The sequence below is a fragment of the Anas platyrhynchos genome, chromosome 31, assembly GCF_047663525.1.
Source record: "Anas platyrhynchos isolate ZD024472 breed Pekin duck chromosome 31, IASCAAS_PekinDuck_T2T, whole genome shotgun sequence".
Lineage (NCBI taxonomy): Eukaryota > Metazoa > Chordata > Aves > Anseriformes > Anatidae > Anas > Anas platyrhynchos.
The window spans coordinates 6,039,661-6,055,934 of NC_092617.1; the positions used below are offsets into that span (position 1 = coordinate 6,039,661).

Sequence of the window (16,274 nt, forward strand, 5' to 3'; positions counted from 1 at the left end):
TTCGATTTCAGATTTTCAAATTTCGATTTTAGGTTTTCAAATTTTGATTTTCGATTTCAGATTTTCAAATTTCGATGTTAGATTTTCGATTTTCGATTCCAGATTTTCAATTTTCGATTTCGCTTTCAACTGCTATGAATTTTTACGTATAAAATTTCATTTTTTTTGTAAATTTTCATACAAAATTTCAATTTTTTTGTAAATTTTCATACAAAATTTCAAATTTTTGTAAATTTTCACGCAAATTTCTAATTTTTTAACCCAAATTTTATTTTTTTCCAGGGAACATCATCGGCTCGGGCATCTTCGTGTCCCCGCGGGGGGTGCTGGGCAACGCGGGCAGCGTGGGGGTGGCGCTGGCGGTGTGGGCGGCCACGGGGGTGGTGACGGCGCTGGGGGCGCTGTGCTACGCCGAGCTGGGCGCCACCATCCCCAAATCCGGCGGCGACTACGCCTACGTCAAGGACATCTTCGGGGGCATGGTGGGGTGAGTCCAAAAACCACGGGGGGCGGGGATTAAATTTGGGGGGGCGGGGCTTAAATTTTGGGGGGAGGGGCTTAAATTTGGGGTGGGGCTTAAATTTGGGGGTGGGGGGATAACCCACGGGGGGTGGGGCTTAAATTTGGGGGTGGGGCTTAAATTTGGGGGGCGGGGCTTAAATTTGGGGAGATGAGCTTAAATTGGGGGGAGGGGCTTAAATTTTGGGGGCGGGGCTTAAATTTGGGGGAGGGGCTTAGATTTGGGGGCGGGGCTTAATTTGGGGGCACGGCTTAAATTTTGGGGTGGGGCTTAAATTTTGGGGGAGGGGCTTAATTTTGGGGGAGGGGCTTAAATTTTTTGGGGGCGGGGCTTAAATTGGGGGGAGGGGCTTAATTTTGGGGGATGGGCTTAAATCCGTGGGCGGGGCTTAAATTTGGGGGGAGGAGCTTAAATTGGAGGGAGGAGCTTAAATTTGGGGGCAGGGCTTAAATTTGGGGGTGGGGCTTAAATTTGGGGGCTGGGCTTAAATTTAGGGGTGGGGCTTAAATTTGGGGGGGCTTAAATTTGGGGGGCGGGTCTTAAATTGGGGGGAGGGGCTTAAATTTGGGAGGTGGGGCTTAAATTTGGGGGTGGGGCTTAAATTTGGGGGTGGGGCTTAAATTGGGGGAGGGGCTTAAATTTGAGGGGCGGGGCTTAAATTTGGGGGAGGAGCTTAAATTTGGGGAGGGGCTTAAATTTGGGGGGGCTTAAATTTGGGGGTAGGGCTTAAATGGGGGACGGGGCTTAAATTTGGGGGGTGGGGTTTAAATTTGGGGGAGGGGCTAAATTTGGGGAGGTGGCTTAAATTGGGGGGAGGAGCTTAAATTGGGGGGAGGGGCTTAAATTTGGGGGCGGGGCTTAAATTTGGGGGCGGGGTTATGGAGGTTTCAATGGGGCGATAACCCACAGGGGGCGTGGCCTAAACCCAAAGTGGGCGGGGCTACGGACCCAAGGGGGCGGGGCCTTGTAGGTCAGGGGGAGGGGCGTAAGGGGGCGTGGTCAGAAGGGGGCGGGGCTTAAAGGGGGCGGGGCTAAACCCCGTTATCCCCACCCCCCCCCAGTATTGGGGGTATATAGGGAGATAACCCACAGGGGGCGTGGCCTAAACCAAAAGTGGGCGGGGCTACGGACCCAGGGGGGCGTGGCCTTATACCCCAAGGGGGAGGGGCTTAAGGGGGCGTGGTCAGGAGGGGGCGGGGCTTAAAGGGGGCGTGGCCACAAGGCTCAATATCCGCCCCCCCCCCAATAGAACCAATGGGGGTATATAGGGAGATAACCCACAGGGGGCGGGGCCTAGACCCATAGTGGGCGGGGCTACGGACCCAAGGGGGCGGGGCCTTGTAGGACAGGGGGCGGGGCTTAAGGGGGCGTGGTCACAAGGGGGCGGGGCTTAAAGGGGGCGTGGCCACAGGGCTCATTATGCGATGCCCCCCGGGGTATGCCAGGCCGATAACCCCCGGGGGGCGGGGCTTGGAGCCAAAGTGGGCGGGGCTACAGACCCAAGGGGGCGTGGCCTTGTAGGACAGGGGGAGGGGCTTAAGGGGGCGTGGTCAAAAGGGGGCGGGGCTTAAAGGGGGCGGGGCCACAGGGCTCAATATCCGCCCCCCCCCCCCCCCAATATTGGGGGTATATGGGGAGATAACCCACAGGGGGCGGGGCCTAAACCAAAAGTGGGCGGGGCTACGGACCCAGGGGGGCGTGGCCTTGTAGGTCAGGGGGAGGGGCTTAAGGGGGCGTGGTCAGAAGGGGGCGGGGCTTAAAGGGGGCGTGGCCACAGGGCTCATTATGCGATGCCCCCCGGGTATACCGGGCCGATAACCCCCGGGGGGCGGGGCTAACTCCGGGGGGCGTGTCCCCCTGGCCCCGCCCCTTCGCTCTGATAGGTTCCTGCGGCTGTGGATCTCGGTGCTGGTGATCTACCCGACCAATCAGGCGGTGATCGCCCTGACCTTCGCCAGCTACGTCCTGCGCCCCCTCTTCCCCGCCGGCGGCGCCCCCGAGCCCGGCCTCCGCCTGCTGGCTGCCGCCTGCCTGCGTGAGTGGGACACGCCCCCTGGGGCTCTAGGACACGCCCCCTGGGCCTAGGACACGCCCCCTTGCACGCTCAGCCCTCCCCTTGCACACTCAGCCCTTGCACACTCACCTCCCGTTGTATGGCCGCCCTCTCTCCCAGCCAACCTTGCCCCTAGGCCACGCCCCCTGAACCCAGGCCACGCCCCTTGGCCCTAGACCACGCCCCCTGACCGTAAGCCACGCCCCCTTGCACGCTCAGCCCTCCCCTTGCACACTCAGCCCTTGCACACTCGCCCTTCTCCTATGGCCGCCCTCCCTCCCACCCAACCACATTGTCTGCCTGGCCCTAGGCCACGCCCCTTTCTCCCAGGACACGCCCCCTGACCCTAAGCCACGCCCCCTTGCACGCTCAGCCCTCCCCTTGCACACCCACCCCTTGCACACTCACTTTTCTTCTATGGCCGCCCTCCTTCCTACCCGACCCTGTTCCTTCCTTGCCCTCAGGCCACGCCCCCTGACCCTAAGCCACGCCCCCTGGGCCTAGGACACACCCCCTTGCACACTCAGCCCTTGCACACTCAGCCCCCAACCCCCTCCCCCCTTGCACGCCCACCCCCTTGCACACTCGCCCCATTCCCCGCCCCATTCCCCACCCCCATGAGCCAAGACCCCTTGCACACCCACCCCTTGCACACTCACCCCTTGCACACTCGCCCTATCACCCCACCCCCTTGCACACTCGCCCCTTGCACACCCCTTGCACACTCACCCCCATCCCCCCTACTCCCCCCTTGCACACTCGCCCCCATTACCCCGCCCCCTTGCACACTCACCCCATCTCCCAATTCCCTCCCCCTTTTGCACCCCCCTTGCACACTCCCCTTTCACACCCCTTGCACACTTACTCCCATTACTCCACCCCCCTTGCACACTCGCCCCTCCCCCCCTTGCACACTCACCCCATCCCCTTGCACACTCACCCCTCTTACCCCACCCCCTTGCACACTCACCCCTTCCACACCCTCCCCCCTTGCACACTTGCCCCTTCCACACCCAGTCCCTCCCCCCCTTGCACACTCGCCCCTTGCACACTCGCCCCTATTACCCCATCTCCTTGCACACTCACCCTTTACCCTCCCCCCTTGCACACTTGTCCCTCACTCCTTGCACACTCACCCCCTCCCTTAGCCCCCTTCCCCTTTGCACACTCACCCTTTGCACACTCCCTCCCATTACCCTCCCCCCTTGCACACTCACCCCTTGCACACTCGCCCCCATTACCCACTCCCTTGCACACTCGCCCGTTCCACACCCACCCCCCTTGCCCACTCCCCTCTTGCACACTCACCCCCCCTTGCACACTCACCCCCCCTTGCACACCCCCCTTGCACACCCCCTTGCACACTCACCCCTTGCACACTCACCCCCATTACTCTCCCCCTTGCACACCCACCCCCTCCCACTCCCCCCCTTTCACACCCTCCCCCCTTGCACCCCCCCCCTTGCACACCCCCTTGCACACTCCCCCCTTGCACACTCCCCCCCCTTGCACACTCCCCCCTTGCACACTCCCCCCCCTTGCACACTCCCCCCTTGCACACTCACCCCCCCCTGTCCCCGCAGTGCTGCTGACGTGGCTGAACTCGTTCAGCGTGCGCGCGGCCACGCGGCTGCAGGACGCCTGCACGGCCGGGAAGCTGCTGGCCCTCGCCATCATCGTGGCCGCCGGCGCCTGGCGCCTCGCCACCGGTCCGTCCAATTAGCCCCCCCGCGCTAATTAGCGCCCCCCCGGCCCTTAATTAGTCACCAGAGCCCTTAATTAGGGGGGGGGAGCCCAATCAGTTAACGCCGGGACCCCACTAATCGACCCTGGGAGCACCTGAATTAGGGATGGGAACCCCTAATTAGCACTGGGAGACGCTAATTAGCATCAGGGAACGCTAATTAGTGCCTTCAGGCCCTTAATTAGTGACAGGAGACCTTAATTAGTGAGGGGAGACCCATACATTAACAGTGGGACCCCATGAATCGACCCTGGGAGCACTTGAATTGGGGAAGGGAACTCCTAATTAGCACTGGGAGACACTAATTAGCATCAGGGGACCCTAATTAGTGTCTTCAGGCCCTTAATTAGTGACAGGAGACCTTAATTAGTGAAGGGACACCCATACATTAACACTGGGACCCCATTAATTGACCCTGGGAGCACTTGAATTAGGGATGGGAACCCCTAATTAGCACTGGGAGACACTAATTAACATCAGGGGACCCTAATTAGTGCCTTGAGACCCTTAATTAGCAATGGGAACCCTTAATTAATAGCAAGAACCCCCCAAATTGACCCTGGGAGCCCCCAAATCAGCACCGGGATGACCCCAACTCAAATCAAGGGGCCCTAATTAAAACTGGGGGGCTCTAATTAAAACCAGGGGGGGCTAATTAAAATCTGGGGGGGCTAATTAAGACCGGGAGGGCTTAATTAATAGGGGGGAGACCCTAAATTGACTCCAGGACCCCAAATCATTGCTGAGATGCCCCGATTCAAGTTGGGTGTCCCCAATCCAAACCAAGGGGCCCTAATTAAAACCAGGGGTGCTAATTAAAATCGGGGGGGCTAATTAAAACCAGGAGGGCTTAATTAAGAATGGGAAGGCTTAATTAGTAGGGGGAGACACCCAAATTGACCCCAGGACCCCAAATTGGCACTGGGTGTCCTGACTTCCAACCGGGTGTCCCCAATTGAAATCAAGGGACCTTAATTAAAACCAAGGGGCCCTAACTAAAACCAGGGGTGCTAATTAAAATCAGGGGGTCCTAATTAAAGCCCTCCCAGTCTTAATTAACAATGAGAGGGCTTAATTAATAGGGGGAGACCCCAGATTCCCACTGGGACCCCAAATCATCACTGGGTGTTCCAACGTTGAATTGAAACCAAGGGACTTTAATTAAAACCAAGGGCCCTAATTAAAACTGGGGGGCTTAATTAAGAATGGGAGGGCTTAATTAAGATCGGGAGGGCTTAATTAATAAGGGGGAGCCCCCCAAATTGACCCTGGGACCCCAAATCATCGCCGGGTGTCGCGACTTCCAACGGGGCGGTCCTAATCAAAACCAAGGGACTTTAATTAAAACCAAGGGGCCTAATTAAAACTGGGGGGCTTAATTAATATCGGGAGGGCTTAATTAACAATGGGAGGTCTTAATTAATAAGGGGGAGCCCCCCAAATTGACCCTGGGACCCCAAATCATCGCCGGGTGTCACGACTTCCAACCGGTCGTCCCCAGTCCAAATCAAGGGACTTTAATTAAAACCAGGGGTCTCTAATTAACTCCAATTAACTAATTACCTCCCCCCGCAGGCCACGCGGGCTGGCTGCAGCCCCCCCTGTCCTTCTCCTGGCTGCAGCCCCCCGAGGCGGGCCGGGTGGCGCTGGCGTTCCTGCAGGGCTCCTTCGCCTACGGGGGCTGGAACTTCCTCAACTACGTCACCGAGGAGCTGGTGGAGCCCGAGAAGTAAGCCCCGCCCCCTTCATTTGCATCCTCATTTGCATAAATCTGCATAGCCACGCCCCCTTTCCCTTATAAGGAACCTGCCCCGCGCCATCTTCATCTCCATCCCCTTGGTCACCGCCGTCTACGTCCTGGCCAACGTCGCCTACGTCACCGCCATGTCCCCCTACGAGCTCCTCCAATCGGACGCCGTGGCCGTGGTGAGTGGCCCCGCCCCCTCAGAACAAGCCCCTCCCCCTTTTTGACCCCTCCCCATTTTAACCACGCCCCCCTCATTTGCATAGACTTTCGGGGAGAAGGCGCTGGGGCCCCTGGCGTGGTTGATGCCGGCGGCCGTGGCGCTCTCCACCTTCGGGGGGGTCAACGGATCGCTCTTCACCTGCTCCAGGTAGGAGGACACGCCCATTATGATTAGCCACGCCCCCTCCTGATAGGCCACGCCCCCTTCTGTTTAGCCACGCCCCCTTTTAAACCAGGGCTCCGCCCACTTTTTTGGGGTCGGACCCTATGGGGTTGGGGATGGTCGGTGGAAATTGGGCAGGGTCCCTTTAAGAGAAGCCACGCCCCCTTCTAATTGGCCACGCCCCTTTATGTTTAGCCACGCCCCCTTTTTCAGAAGACACGCCCCTTATTTATAAGCCACGCCCCTTAACCATAAGCCACGCCCATTATATATAAGCCACGCCCCCTTATTTGCAAGCCACGCCTCTTAATAACAAACAACGCCCCTTATTTATAAGCCACGCCCCCTATTTGTAAACCACGCCCCCTTATCCATAAGCCACGCCCCCCATTTGTAAGCCACGCCCCCATTTATAAGCCACGCCCCCTGTTCAGAAGCCACACCCCCTTATTCGCAAGCCACTCCCCCTATCCCAAAGCCACGCCCCTTTATTCAGAAGCCACGCCCCCTATTTGTAAGCCACACCCCTTTATTTGCAAGCCACGCCCATTATTCACAAACCACACCCATTATTTATAAGCCACGCCCCCTTATCCATAGGCCACGCCCCTTACCCAGAAGCCACACCCCCTTATTTATAAGCCACGCCCCCTTATTTGCAAGCCACGCCCCTATTCACAAACCACGCCCCCTTTTCCACAAGCCACACCCCTTATTTGCAAACCACGCCCCCTTTTAGCTAAGCCCCGCCCCCTTTTCCCTCCCATTCACCACCCCTTGTCCCTCCCCCCCCTCCACCCCCTCCCCCTTTAACCCCTCCCCCTTTGGCCCCTCCCCCTTAAGCTCCACCCCCCTGAGGCCCCTCCCCCTTAAGCCCCGCCCCCTTTTGGCTAAGCCCCGCCCCCTTTTTTAGGCTGTTCTACGCGGGGGCGCGCGAGGGGCAGCTGCCGGCCCTGCTGGCCATGATCCACCTGCGGCGCCGCACCCCCATCCCCGCCCTGCTCGTCACCGTGAGTGGGCGGGGCTTAGGGGGGCGGGGCCTAAGGGGGCGGGGCCTCGGGGGGCGGGGCCTAAAGGGGCGGGGCCGAAGGGGGGCGGGGTTAAAGGGGGAGGGGGTGGGGTTGGGCGGGAGGGGGAATGGGAGGGGGATGGGAGGGAAAAGGGGGCGGGGCTTGAAGGGGGAGGGGCTTAGGGGGTGGGGCCAAAGGGGGAGGGGCCTAAGGGGGTGGGGCTTAAGGGGGTGGGGTCAAAGGGGGCGGGGCTTGAAGGGTGGCCACGCCCACCTCGATAGTAGCCACGCCCATTCATTGAATGGGGATGAATGGGTCGAGGGGGCGGGGCTTAAAGGGGGTGGGGCTTAGAGGGGTGGGGTCAAAGGGGGAGGGGCCTAAGGGGGTGGGGCTTAAGGGGGTGGGGTCAAAGGGGGCGGGGCTTAAAGGGTGGCCACGCCCACTTCATTAATATTCACACTCCCCTAATGAATGGGGATGGGGGTGAATGGGTCAAGGGGGCGGGGCTTAAAGGGGGAGGGGCTTAGGGGGGTGGGGCTAAAGGGGGTGGGGCCTAAGGGGGTGGGGCTTGAGTGGGTGGGGTCAAAGGGGGCGGGGCTTGAAGGATGGCCACGCCCACTTCATTAATATTCGCACCCCTAATGAATGGGGATGGGGGTGAAGGGGTTAAGGGGGCGGGGCTTGAAGGGGGAGGGTCTTAGGGGGGTGGGGTCAGAGGGGGAGGAGCCTAAAGGGGTGGGGCTTAAAGGGGTGGGGTCAAACGGGGCGGGGCTTAAAGGGTGGCCACGCCCACTTCATTAATATTCACACCCCCCGATGAATGGGGATGGGGATGAATGGGTTAAGGGGGCGGGGCTTAAAGGGGGAGGGGCTTAGGGGGGTGGGGCTAAAGGGGGTGGGGCCTAAGGGGGTGGGGCTTGAGTGGGTGGGGTCAAAGGGGGCGGGGCTTAAAGGGTGGCCACGCCCACCTCGATAGTAGCCACGCCCATTCATTGAATGGGGACGGGGATGAATGGGTGGAGGGGGCGGGGCTTAAAGGGGCAAGGGGCGGGGCTTATGGGGTGGGCGTGGCTTAGTGGGCGTGACTTAGGGTTGGCCACGCCCCCTTTCCAACAAGCCACGCCCCCGAAATGGTCACTTCCGGCTCTTTTTGGATCTTTTTGGGTCACTTTGGGTCCCTTTTGGGTCTTTTTCACCCCTTTTGACTCCTTTTGGGTCACTTTTGGGTCCCTTTGGCTCTTTTTGGCCTCTTTTGGGGTCACTTTTGGCTCTTTTTGGGTCCCTTTGGCCCGGTTTTGTCCTTTTTTAGCCTCTTTTGGGCTCTTTTTGGGTCCCTTTGGGTCTTTTTCACCCCTTTTTGGGTCCTTTTGAGTCCTTTTGGAGTCTTTTGGGGTCTTTCTGGGTCCCTTTGGCCCACTTTTGTCCCTTTTTGGCCTCTTTTGGGGTCTTTTGGGGTCACTTTTGGATCTTTTTGGGTCTTTTTGGGTCTTTTTGGGTCTTTTTGGGTCACTTTTGGATCTTTTCGGATCTTTTTGGATCTTTTTGTGTTCTTTTGGGTCTTTTGGGGTACTTTTGGGTCCCTTTTGGATCTTTTTGGGTCCCTTTTGGGTTCTTTTGGGTTCTTTTGGGTCTTTTTGGGTCTTTTTGGGTCTTTTTGGGTCTTTTTGGATCTCTTTGTGTTCTTTTGGGTCTTTTTGGGTCTTTTTGGGTCCCTTTTGGGCTCTTTTTGTCCCCCTTTTCCCCCTCCCAACCCCCCCCCCTCAAATTACTCCCCCTTATTAATTGGGTTTAGAGCCCCCGGGGGGCATTTTGTAGGGGGTGGGCGTGGCTAATTAGTGATGGGCGGGGCTAATTAATGGTGGGCGGGACTAATTAGTGATGGGCGTGGTTTATGGGTTGGCCACGCCCCCTTTCCATCAAGCCACGCCCCCAAAATGGGTATTAATTGGGTTTAGAGCCCCCCGGGAGCCATCTTATAGGGGGGTGGGCGGGGCTAATTAGTGGTGGGCGTGGCTAATTAGCGGTGGGCGGGGCTAATTAGTGGGAGGGGCTTTGTGGGCGTGGCCTAACCACTTGGCCACGCCCCCAAAATTGATTTTTAGTGGGTTTAGAGCCCCCGGGAGCCATTTTGTAGGGGGTGGGCGTGGCTAACTCATTGTGGGCGGGGCTAATTAGCCTAATTAACCTAATTAACCCCTCCCCCAGTGCGTCTCCACCCTGCTGATGCTGGTGACGGGCGACACCTACACCCTGATCAGCTACGTGGGCTTCGCCAACCACCTCTGGTACGGGGTGGCGGTGGCCGGGCTGGTGGTCCTGCGCTGGAGGGAGCCCCACAGGCCACGCCCCATCCGGGTGAGGGGGCGGGGCTTAAGGGGGCGGGGCCCCAGGGGGCGGGGCTTAAGGGGGTGGGGTCGGAGGGGGCGTGGTTTGGGTGGGGAGGGGGGTTGGGGGTCTCTATGGTGCCTATGGGAGCAGATACAGGGGTGGGCGTGGCCTAAAGGGGGCGTGGTTTAAGTGGTGGGGGCGGGGCTTAAGGGGGGTGGGGCCCAAGGGGGCGGGGCTTAATTGGGTGGGGTCGGAGGGGGCGGGGCTTAAGGGGGTGGGGTCAAAAGGGGAGGGGGTTGGGGGTCCTATAGGGACCTATAGGGGTAGGGGTGGAGGCGGAGCCCCCCTAGGCCACGCCCACTTTGGGGGAGGGGGCGGGGCTTAAGGGGGCGGGGTCAAAGTGGGCGGGGCTTAAAGGGGTGGGGTCCAGGGGGCGGGGCTTAAGGGGGCGGGGTCAAAAGGGGAGGGGCTTAAGGGGTCCCTATAGTGTCTATGGGGAGGGGAAGGGGCTTAAAGGGGGCGTGGTTTAAGTGGGAGGAGCCTCGGGGGGCGGGGCTTAAGGGGGTGGGGCCCCAGGGGGCGGGGCTTAAGTGGGTGGGGTCGGAGGGGGCGGGGCTTGAAGGGGTGGGGAGGTTTTGGGGGTCCTATGGGGGTAGGGGGGCAAAGGGAGGCCCAGAGGCCACGCCCACTTTGGGGGAGGGGGCGGGGCTTAAGGGGGCGGGGTCCCAGGGGGCGGGGCTTAATTGGGTGGGGTCCAAGGGGGAGGGGCTTAAAGGGGAGGGGCCTAAAGGGGGCGGGGCTTTGGGGTCTTTTGGGGCCCTTTGGGTCTTTTTGGGTTCTTTTGGGTCCCTTTGGGTCCCTTTTGGGTCTTTTTGGGTCCCTTTTGGGGCTTTTTGGGTCTTTTTCACCCCCTTTTGAGTCTTTTTACCCCATTTTTGGGTCCTTTTGGTTCCTTTTGGGCCCCTTTTGGCGTCTTTCTGGGTCCTTTTGGAGTCTTTTTGGGTCACTTTTGAGTCTTTTTGGGTCTTTTTGGGTCCCTTTGGGTCTTTTTCACCCCTTTTTGGGTCTTTTTCATCCCTTTTTGGGTCCTTTTGAGTCCTTTTGAGTCCTTTTGGAGTCTTTTGGGGTCTTTCTGGGTCCCTTTGGCCCACTTTTGTCCCTTTTTGGCCTCTTTTGGGCTCTTTTTGGGTCCCTTTTGGCTCTTTTTGGGTCACTTTTGGACCTTTTTGGGTCACTTTTAGATCTTTTTGGGTCTTTTTGTGTTCTTTTGTGTCCCTTTGCCTCTTTTTGGGTCACTTTGGGCTCTTTTTGCCCCCCTTTCCCCCCTCCCAGCCCCCTCCCCTTAACCCCAGCCCCCTAATTACCCCCCCCCAATTAACGACTCCCCCTAATTACCCCCTAATTACCCCCCCCAGGTGCCGCTGGTGCTGCCGGGGCTGTACCTGCTGCTGTGGGGCTCATTTTGGGTCTCTTTCTGTCACTTTTGGGGCTTCCTGGGACCTTGTTGGGTCATTTTGGAGCCTTTTTGGGTCCCTTTGGCCCTCTTTTGGCTCTTTTTGGCCTCATTCGGGGTCTTTTTGGGTCACTTCTGTCACTTTTTGGGTACCTTTTGGGTCTTTTTCACTCTTTTTGGGTCCCTTTTGGCTCTTTTTGGGTCACTTTTGGGTCTTTTTCACTCCTTTTTGGGTCACTTTGGGTCCCTTTTGGGTCCTTTTGGGTCACTTTGGGTCCCTTTTGGGTCCTTTTCCCTCACTTTTGGATAATTTTGGGTCTTTTTGGTTCAGTTTTTTATCTTTTTCACCCTCTTTTGGGCTCTTTTTGGGCTCTTTTTGGGTCCTTTTTGGGTCTTTTCAGGTAACTTTTAGATCTTTTTGGGTCTTTTTGGGTCCGTTTGGGTCTTTTGGGGTATTTTTGGGTCCCTTTTGGATCTTTTTGGGTCTTTTTGGATCTTTTTGTGTCCTTTTGGGTCTTTTTGGGTATTTTTGGGTCCCTTTTGGATCTTTTTGGGTCCCTTTTGGGGTCTTTTGTGTCCCTTTTGGGTCCTTTTGTGTCCCTTTTCCCCACTTTTGGGCTCTTTTTGTCCCCCTTTCCCCCCTCCCCTTAACCCCAACCCCCTAATTAACCCCCCCCCTAATTAATTACCCCCTAATTCCCCCCCCCAGGTGCCGCTGGTGCTGCCGGGGCTGTACCTGCTGCTGTGGGGGGCTCTGGGGGTCCTGGCCCTGTACCGGGAGCCCCTGGCCTGCGGCGTGGGGCTGGCCGTGACCGCGGCCGGGGCCCCCGTCTACCTCCTGGCCCTGCGGCCCCGAAACAAGCCCCCGGCCATACGCAGGGCACTCGGTAAGGATTTGGGGGCGTTTGGGGGGATTTCGGGGCATTTGGGGTCCATTTGGGGTCTCTAGGGGCTGGTTTGGGGTCTCTAGGGGCCATTTTAGGGGCATTTAGGGTCGTTTAGGGGTCATTTAGGGTCATTTAGGGTCTTTAGGGGCCACATTTGGGTCATTTGGGGTCGTTTTGGGGTCATTTAGGGTCACTTTGGGGTCATTTGGGGTCGATTTGGGGTCACTTTGGGGTCATTTACGGTCATTTAGGGTCGTTTAGGGGTCATTTAGGGTCATTTGGGGTCCATTTTGGGGTCTATTTGGGGTCTTTAGGGTCCATTTAGGGTCTTTGGGATCCATTTAGGGTCTTTAGGGGTCAGTTTGGGATCATTTGAGGTCATTTAGGGTCATTTGGGATCATTTAGGGTCACTTTGGGGTCATTTATGGTCATTTAGGGTCGTTTTGGGGTCATTTAGGGTCATTTAGGGGCCATTTTGGGGTCTCAAGGGTCCTTTTGGGGTCTTTGTGGTCTATTTGGGGTCTTGGGGATCCATTTCGGGTCTTTAGGAACCACTTTGGGGTCATTTGGGGTCCATTTGGGGGCTTTGGAGTCCATTTTAGGGGCATTTAGGGTCATTTAGGGGCCATTTTGGGGTCTCAGGGGGTCTATTTGGGGTCTTCAGGGTTTATTTAAGGTCTTGGGGATCCATTTCGGGTCTTTAGGGGCAGTTTTGGGGTCAGTTTGGGGGATTTGGGGTTGGTTTGGGGGGGTTCTGAGGGTTTGGGGCCCCCGTCTACCTCCTGGCCCTGCGGCCCCGAAACAAGCCCCCGGCCATACGCAGGGCACTCGGTAAGGATTTGGGGGCGTTTGGGGGGATTTCGGGGCATTTGGGGTCCATTTGGGGTCTCTAGGGGCTGGTTTGGGGTCTCTAGGGGCCATTTTAGGGGCATTTAGGGTCGTTTAGGGGTCATTTAGGGTCATTTAGGGTCTTTAGGGGCCACATTTGGGTCATTTGGGGTCGTTTTGGGGTCATTTAGGGTCACTTTGGGGTCATTTGGGGTCGATTTGGGGTCACTTTGGGGTCATTTACGGTCATTTAGGGTCGTTTAGGGGTCATTTAGGGTCATTTGGGGTCCATTTTGGGGTCTATTTGGGGTCTTTAGGGTCCATTTAGGGTCTTTGGGATCCATTTAGGGTCTTTAGGGGTCAGTTTGGGATCATTTGAGGTCATTTAGGGTCATTTGGGATCATTTAGGGTCACTTTGGGGTCATTTATGGTCATTTAGGGTCGTTTTGGGGTCATTTAGGGTCATTTAGGGGCCATTTTGGGGTCTCAAGGGTCCTTTTGGGGTCTTTGTGGTCTATTTGGGGTCTTGGGGATCCATTTCGGGTCTTTAGGAACCACTTTGGGGTCATTTGGGGTCCATTTGGGGGCTTTGGAGTCCATTTTAGGGGCATTTAGGGTCATTTAGGGGCCATTTTGGGGTCTCAGGGGGTCTATTTGGGGTCTTCAGGGTTTATTTAAGGTCTTGGGGATCCATTTCGGGTCTTTAGGGGCAGTTTTGGGGTCAGTTTGGGGGATTTGGGGTTGGTTTGGGGGGGTTCTGAGGGTTTGGGGCCCCCGTCTACCTCCTGGCCCTGCGGCCCCGAAACAAGCCCCCGGCCATACGCAGGGCACTCGGTAAGGATTTGGGGGCGTTTGGGGGGATTTCGGGGCATTTGGGGTCTCTAGGGGCTGGTTTGGGGTCATTCGGGGGCGTTTTGGGGGGCTTTTGGGGGGCTTTGGGGGCCACTTTGGGGTTATTTTGGGGTCTTAGGGGTCTATTTGGGGTCTTTCGGGTGTATTTGGGGTCTTTGGGATCCATTTTGGGGTCTCTAGGGGACACATTGGGGTCATTTGGGGTCGATTTGGGGTCTTTTGGGGTCATTTAGGGTCACTTTGGGGTCATTTATGGTCATTTAGGGTCGTTTTGGGGTCCATTTTGCGGTCTCAGGGGGTCTATTTGGGGTCTTCGGGGTTTATTTAGGGTCTTTGGGATCCATTTAGGGTCTTTAGGGACCGTTTTGGGGTCATTTGGAGGGATTTGGGGACACTTGGGGTCCATTTGGGGTCTTTGGAGTCCATTTTAGGGTCATTTAGGGTCATTTAGGGTCCATTTTGGGGTCATTTTAGGATCATAGGGCTCCTTTTGGGGTCTTTGGGATCCATTTTGGGTCTTTAGGGGTCATTTGGGGTCATTTGGGGTCACTTTGGGGTCATTTGGGGTCATTTGCGGTCATTTAGGGTCACTTTGGGGTCATCTATGGTCATCTATGGTCGTTTTGCGGTCCATTTTGGGGTCTATTTGGGGTCTCAAGGGTCCATTTGGGGTCTTTGGGATCCATTTTGGGTCTTTAGGGGCCAGTTTGGGGTCATTTGGGATCATTTGGGGTCGTTTGGGGATCATTTGGGGTCATTTAGGGTCACTTTGGGGTCATTTAGGGTCATTTAGGGTCGTTTTGGGGTCACTTTGGGGTCAGTTGGGGTCTTAGGGGTCAATTTGGGGTCTTGGGGATCCAGTTTGGGGTCTTCAGGAACCATTTTGGGGCAATTTGGGGCAATTTGGGGTCATCTGGGGTCATCTGGGGCTGTTTTGGGGTCATTTGGGGTCCATTTAGGGTCATTGGGGGCCGCTTTGGGGTCTTTTAGGTCAATTTTGGGGTCCTTGGGGTCCATTTTGGGTCCATTTGGGGTCTTTGGGGACCAATTTGGGGCCATTCGGGGCTTTTGGGGTCCATTTTGGGGCGATTTGGGGCCATTTTGGTGTCTTTGGTGTCCATTTTGGGCCCAATTTGGGCAGATTTGGGGTTTCTGGGGTCTATTTTGGGGCCGTTTTGGTCTCTTTGGTGTCCATTTCGGGCCAAATTTGGGCGATTTCGGGTCCGTTTAGCATTTCCGGGACCGTTTCGGGGCGGTTTGGGGTTTGGGGGGGCTGATTTTTGGGGTGAATTTGGGCGTTTTTGGCTCACGGCCGCTCTCCCCGCAGCCTCCCTGACCTACCTGGGCCAGAAGCTCTGCCTCGTCGTCTACCCCCACAGCGAGCCCCAGCCCCATAGCGCGCCCCATAGCGCGCCCCATAGCGACCCCCAGCCCCATAGCGACCCCCGGCCCCATAGCGAGCCCCACGGCGACCCCAAAAGCCCTGGGGAGGAGCAGAAGCCGCTCACCGCCCAGCCCCACAACTGAGCGCTATGGGGCTGCCCCATAGCGGTGGGGGGCTGCCCCACACATTGACCCCATAGGGCTGCCCCACACATCCCTATAGGGCTGCCCCACGCCGCTATGGGGTGCCCCACATCTCGACCTCATAGGACTGCCCCATACCTCAGCCCTATGGGGCTGCCCCACATCTTCCTATAGGGCTGCCCCACACATTCTATGGGGCTGCCCCACAAGTGTGCCTTAAGGGGCTGCCCCATATCTGAGCCCTATGGGGCTGCCCCACATCTTGCTATGGGGCTGCCCCACATATCCCTATGGGGTGCCCCACATCTGAGCCCTATGGGGCTGCCCCCCAAGTGTGCCTTAAGGGGCTGCCCCACACATTCTATGGGGCTGCCCCACACATTCTATGGGGCTGCCCCACACATTCTATGGGGCTGCCCCACATCTCCACCCCATAGGGCTGCCCCACACATCCCTATGGGGCTGCCCCACACCGCTATGGGGTGCCCCACACATCCCTATGGGGCTGCCCCACACCTGAGCCCTGTGGGGCTGCCCCACACCTCCTCACTACAGGGCTGCCCCACACATCCTATGGGGCTGCCCCACACATCCTATGGGGCCACCCCACAGATTCTATGGGGCTGCCCCACACCTTGGCCTTAAGGTGCTGCCCCACACATCCTATGGGGCCACCCCACACATTCTATAGGGCCGCCCCACAGATTCTATGGGGCCGCCCCACAGATTCTATGGGGCCACCCCACACCTCCCTATGGGGCTGCCCCACATCTTGGCCTTAAGGCGCTGCCCCACAGATTCTATAGGGCCGCCCCACACCTCCCTATGGGGCTGCCCCACAGATTCTATGGGGCAGCCCCCCACACTCCGCCCCCTGCCTCCCCCCCCCCAGTGGGGCCCCAAATAAATAAATAAATAAATAAAGAGACTTCCCGGAGGGG

General features: G+C 57.6%; 1 protein-coding gene across 1 annotated transcript; it reads left to right on the forward strand.

Annotated features, from left to right (window-relative positions):
• Window positions 1-272: 272 nt before the first annotated feature.
• LOC140000058 (large neutral amino acids transporter small subunit 2-like) lies at window positions 273-16,261 on the forward strand (the record flags this gene model as incomplete). The annotated part of the gene is made up of 10 exons (XM_072029788.1): window positions 273-487; window positions 2,404-2,555; window positions 4,157-4,282; window positions 5,893-6,046; window positions 6,120-6,243; window positions 6,328-6,431; window positions 7,360-7,456; window positions 9,662-9,811; window positions 11,947-12,124; window positions 15,134-16,261. Coding segments are annotated over 10 exons (1,500 nt in total), but the record flags the coding sequence as incomplete, so codon positions are not given.
• Between the last annotated feature and the right edge of the window lie 13 nt (window positions 16,262-16,274).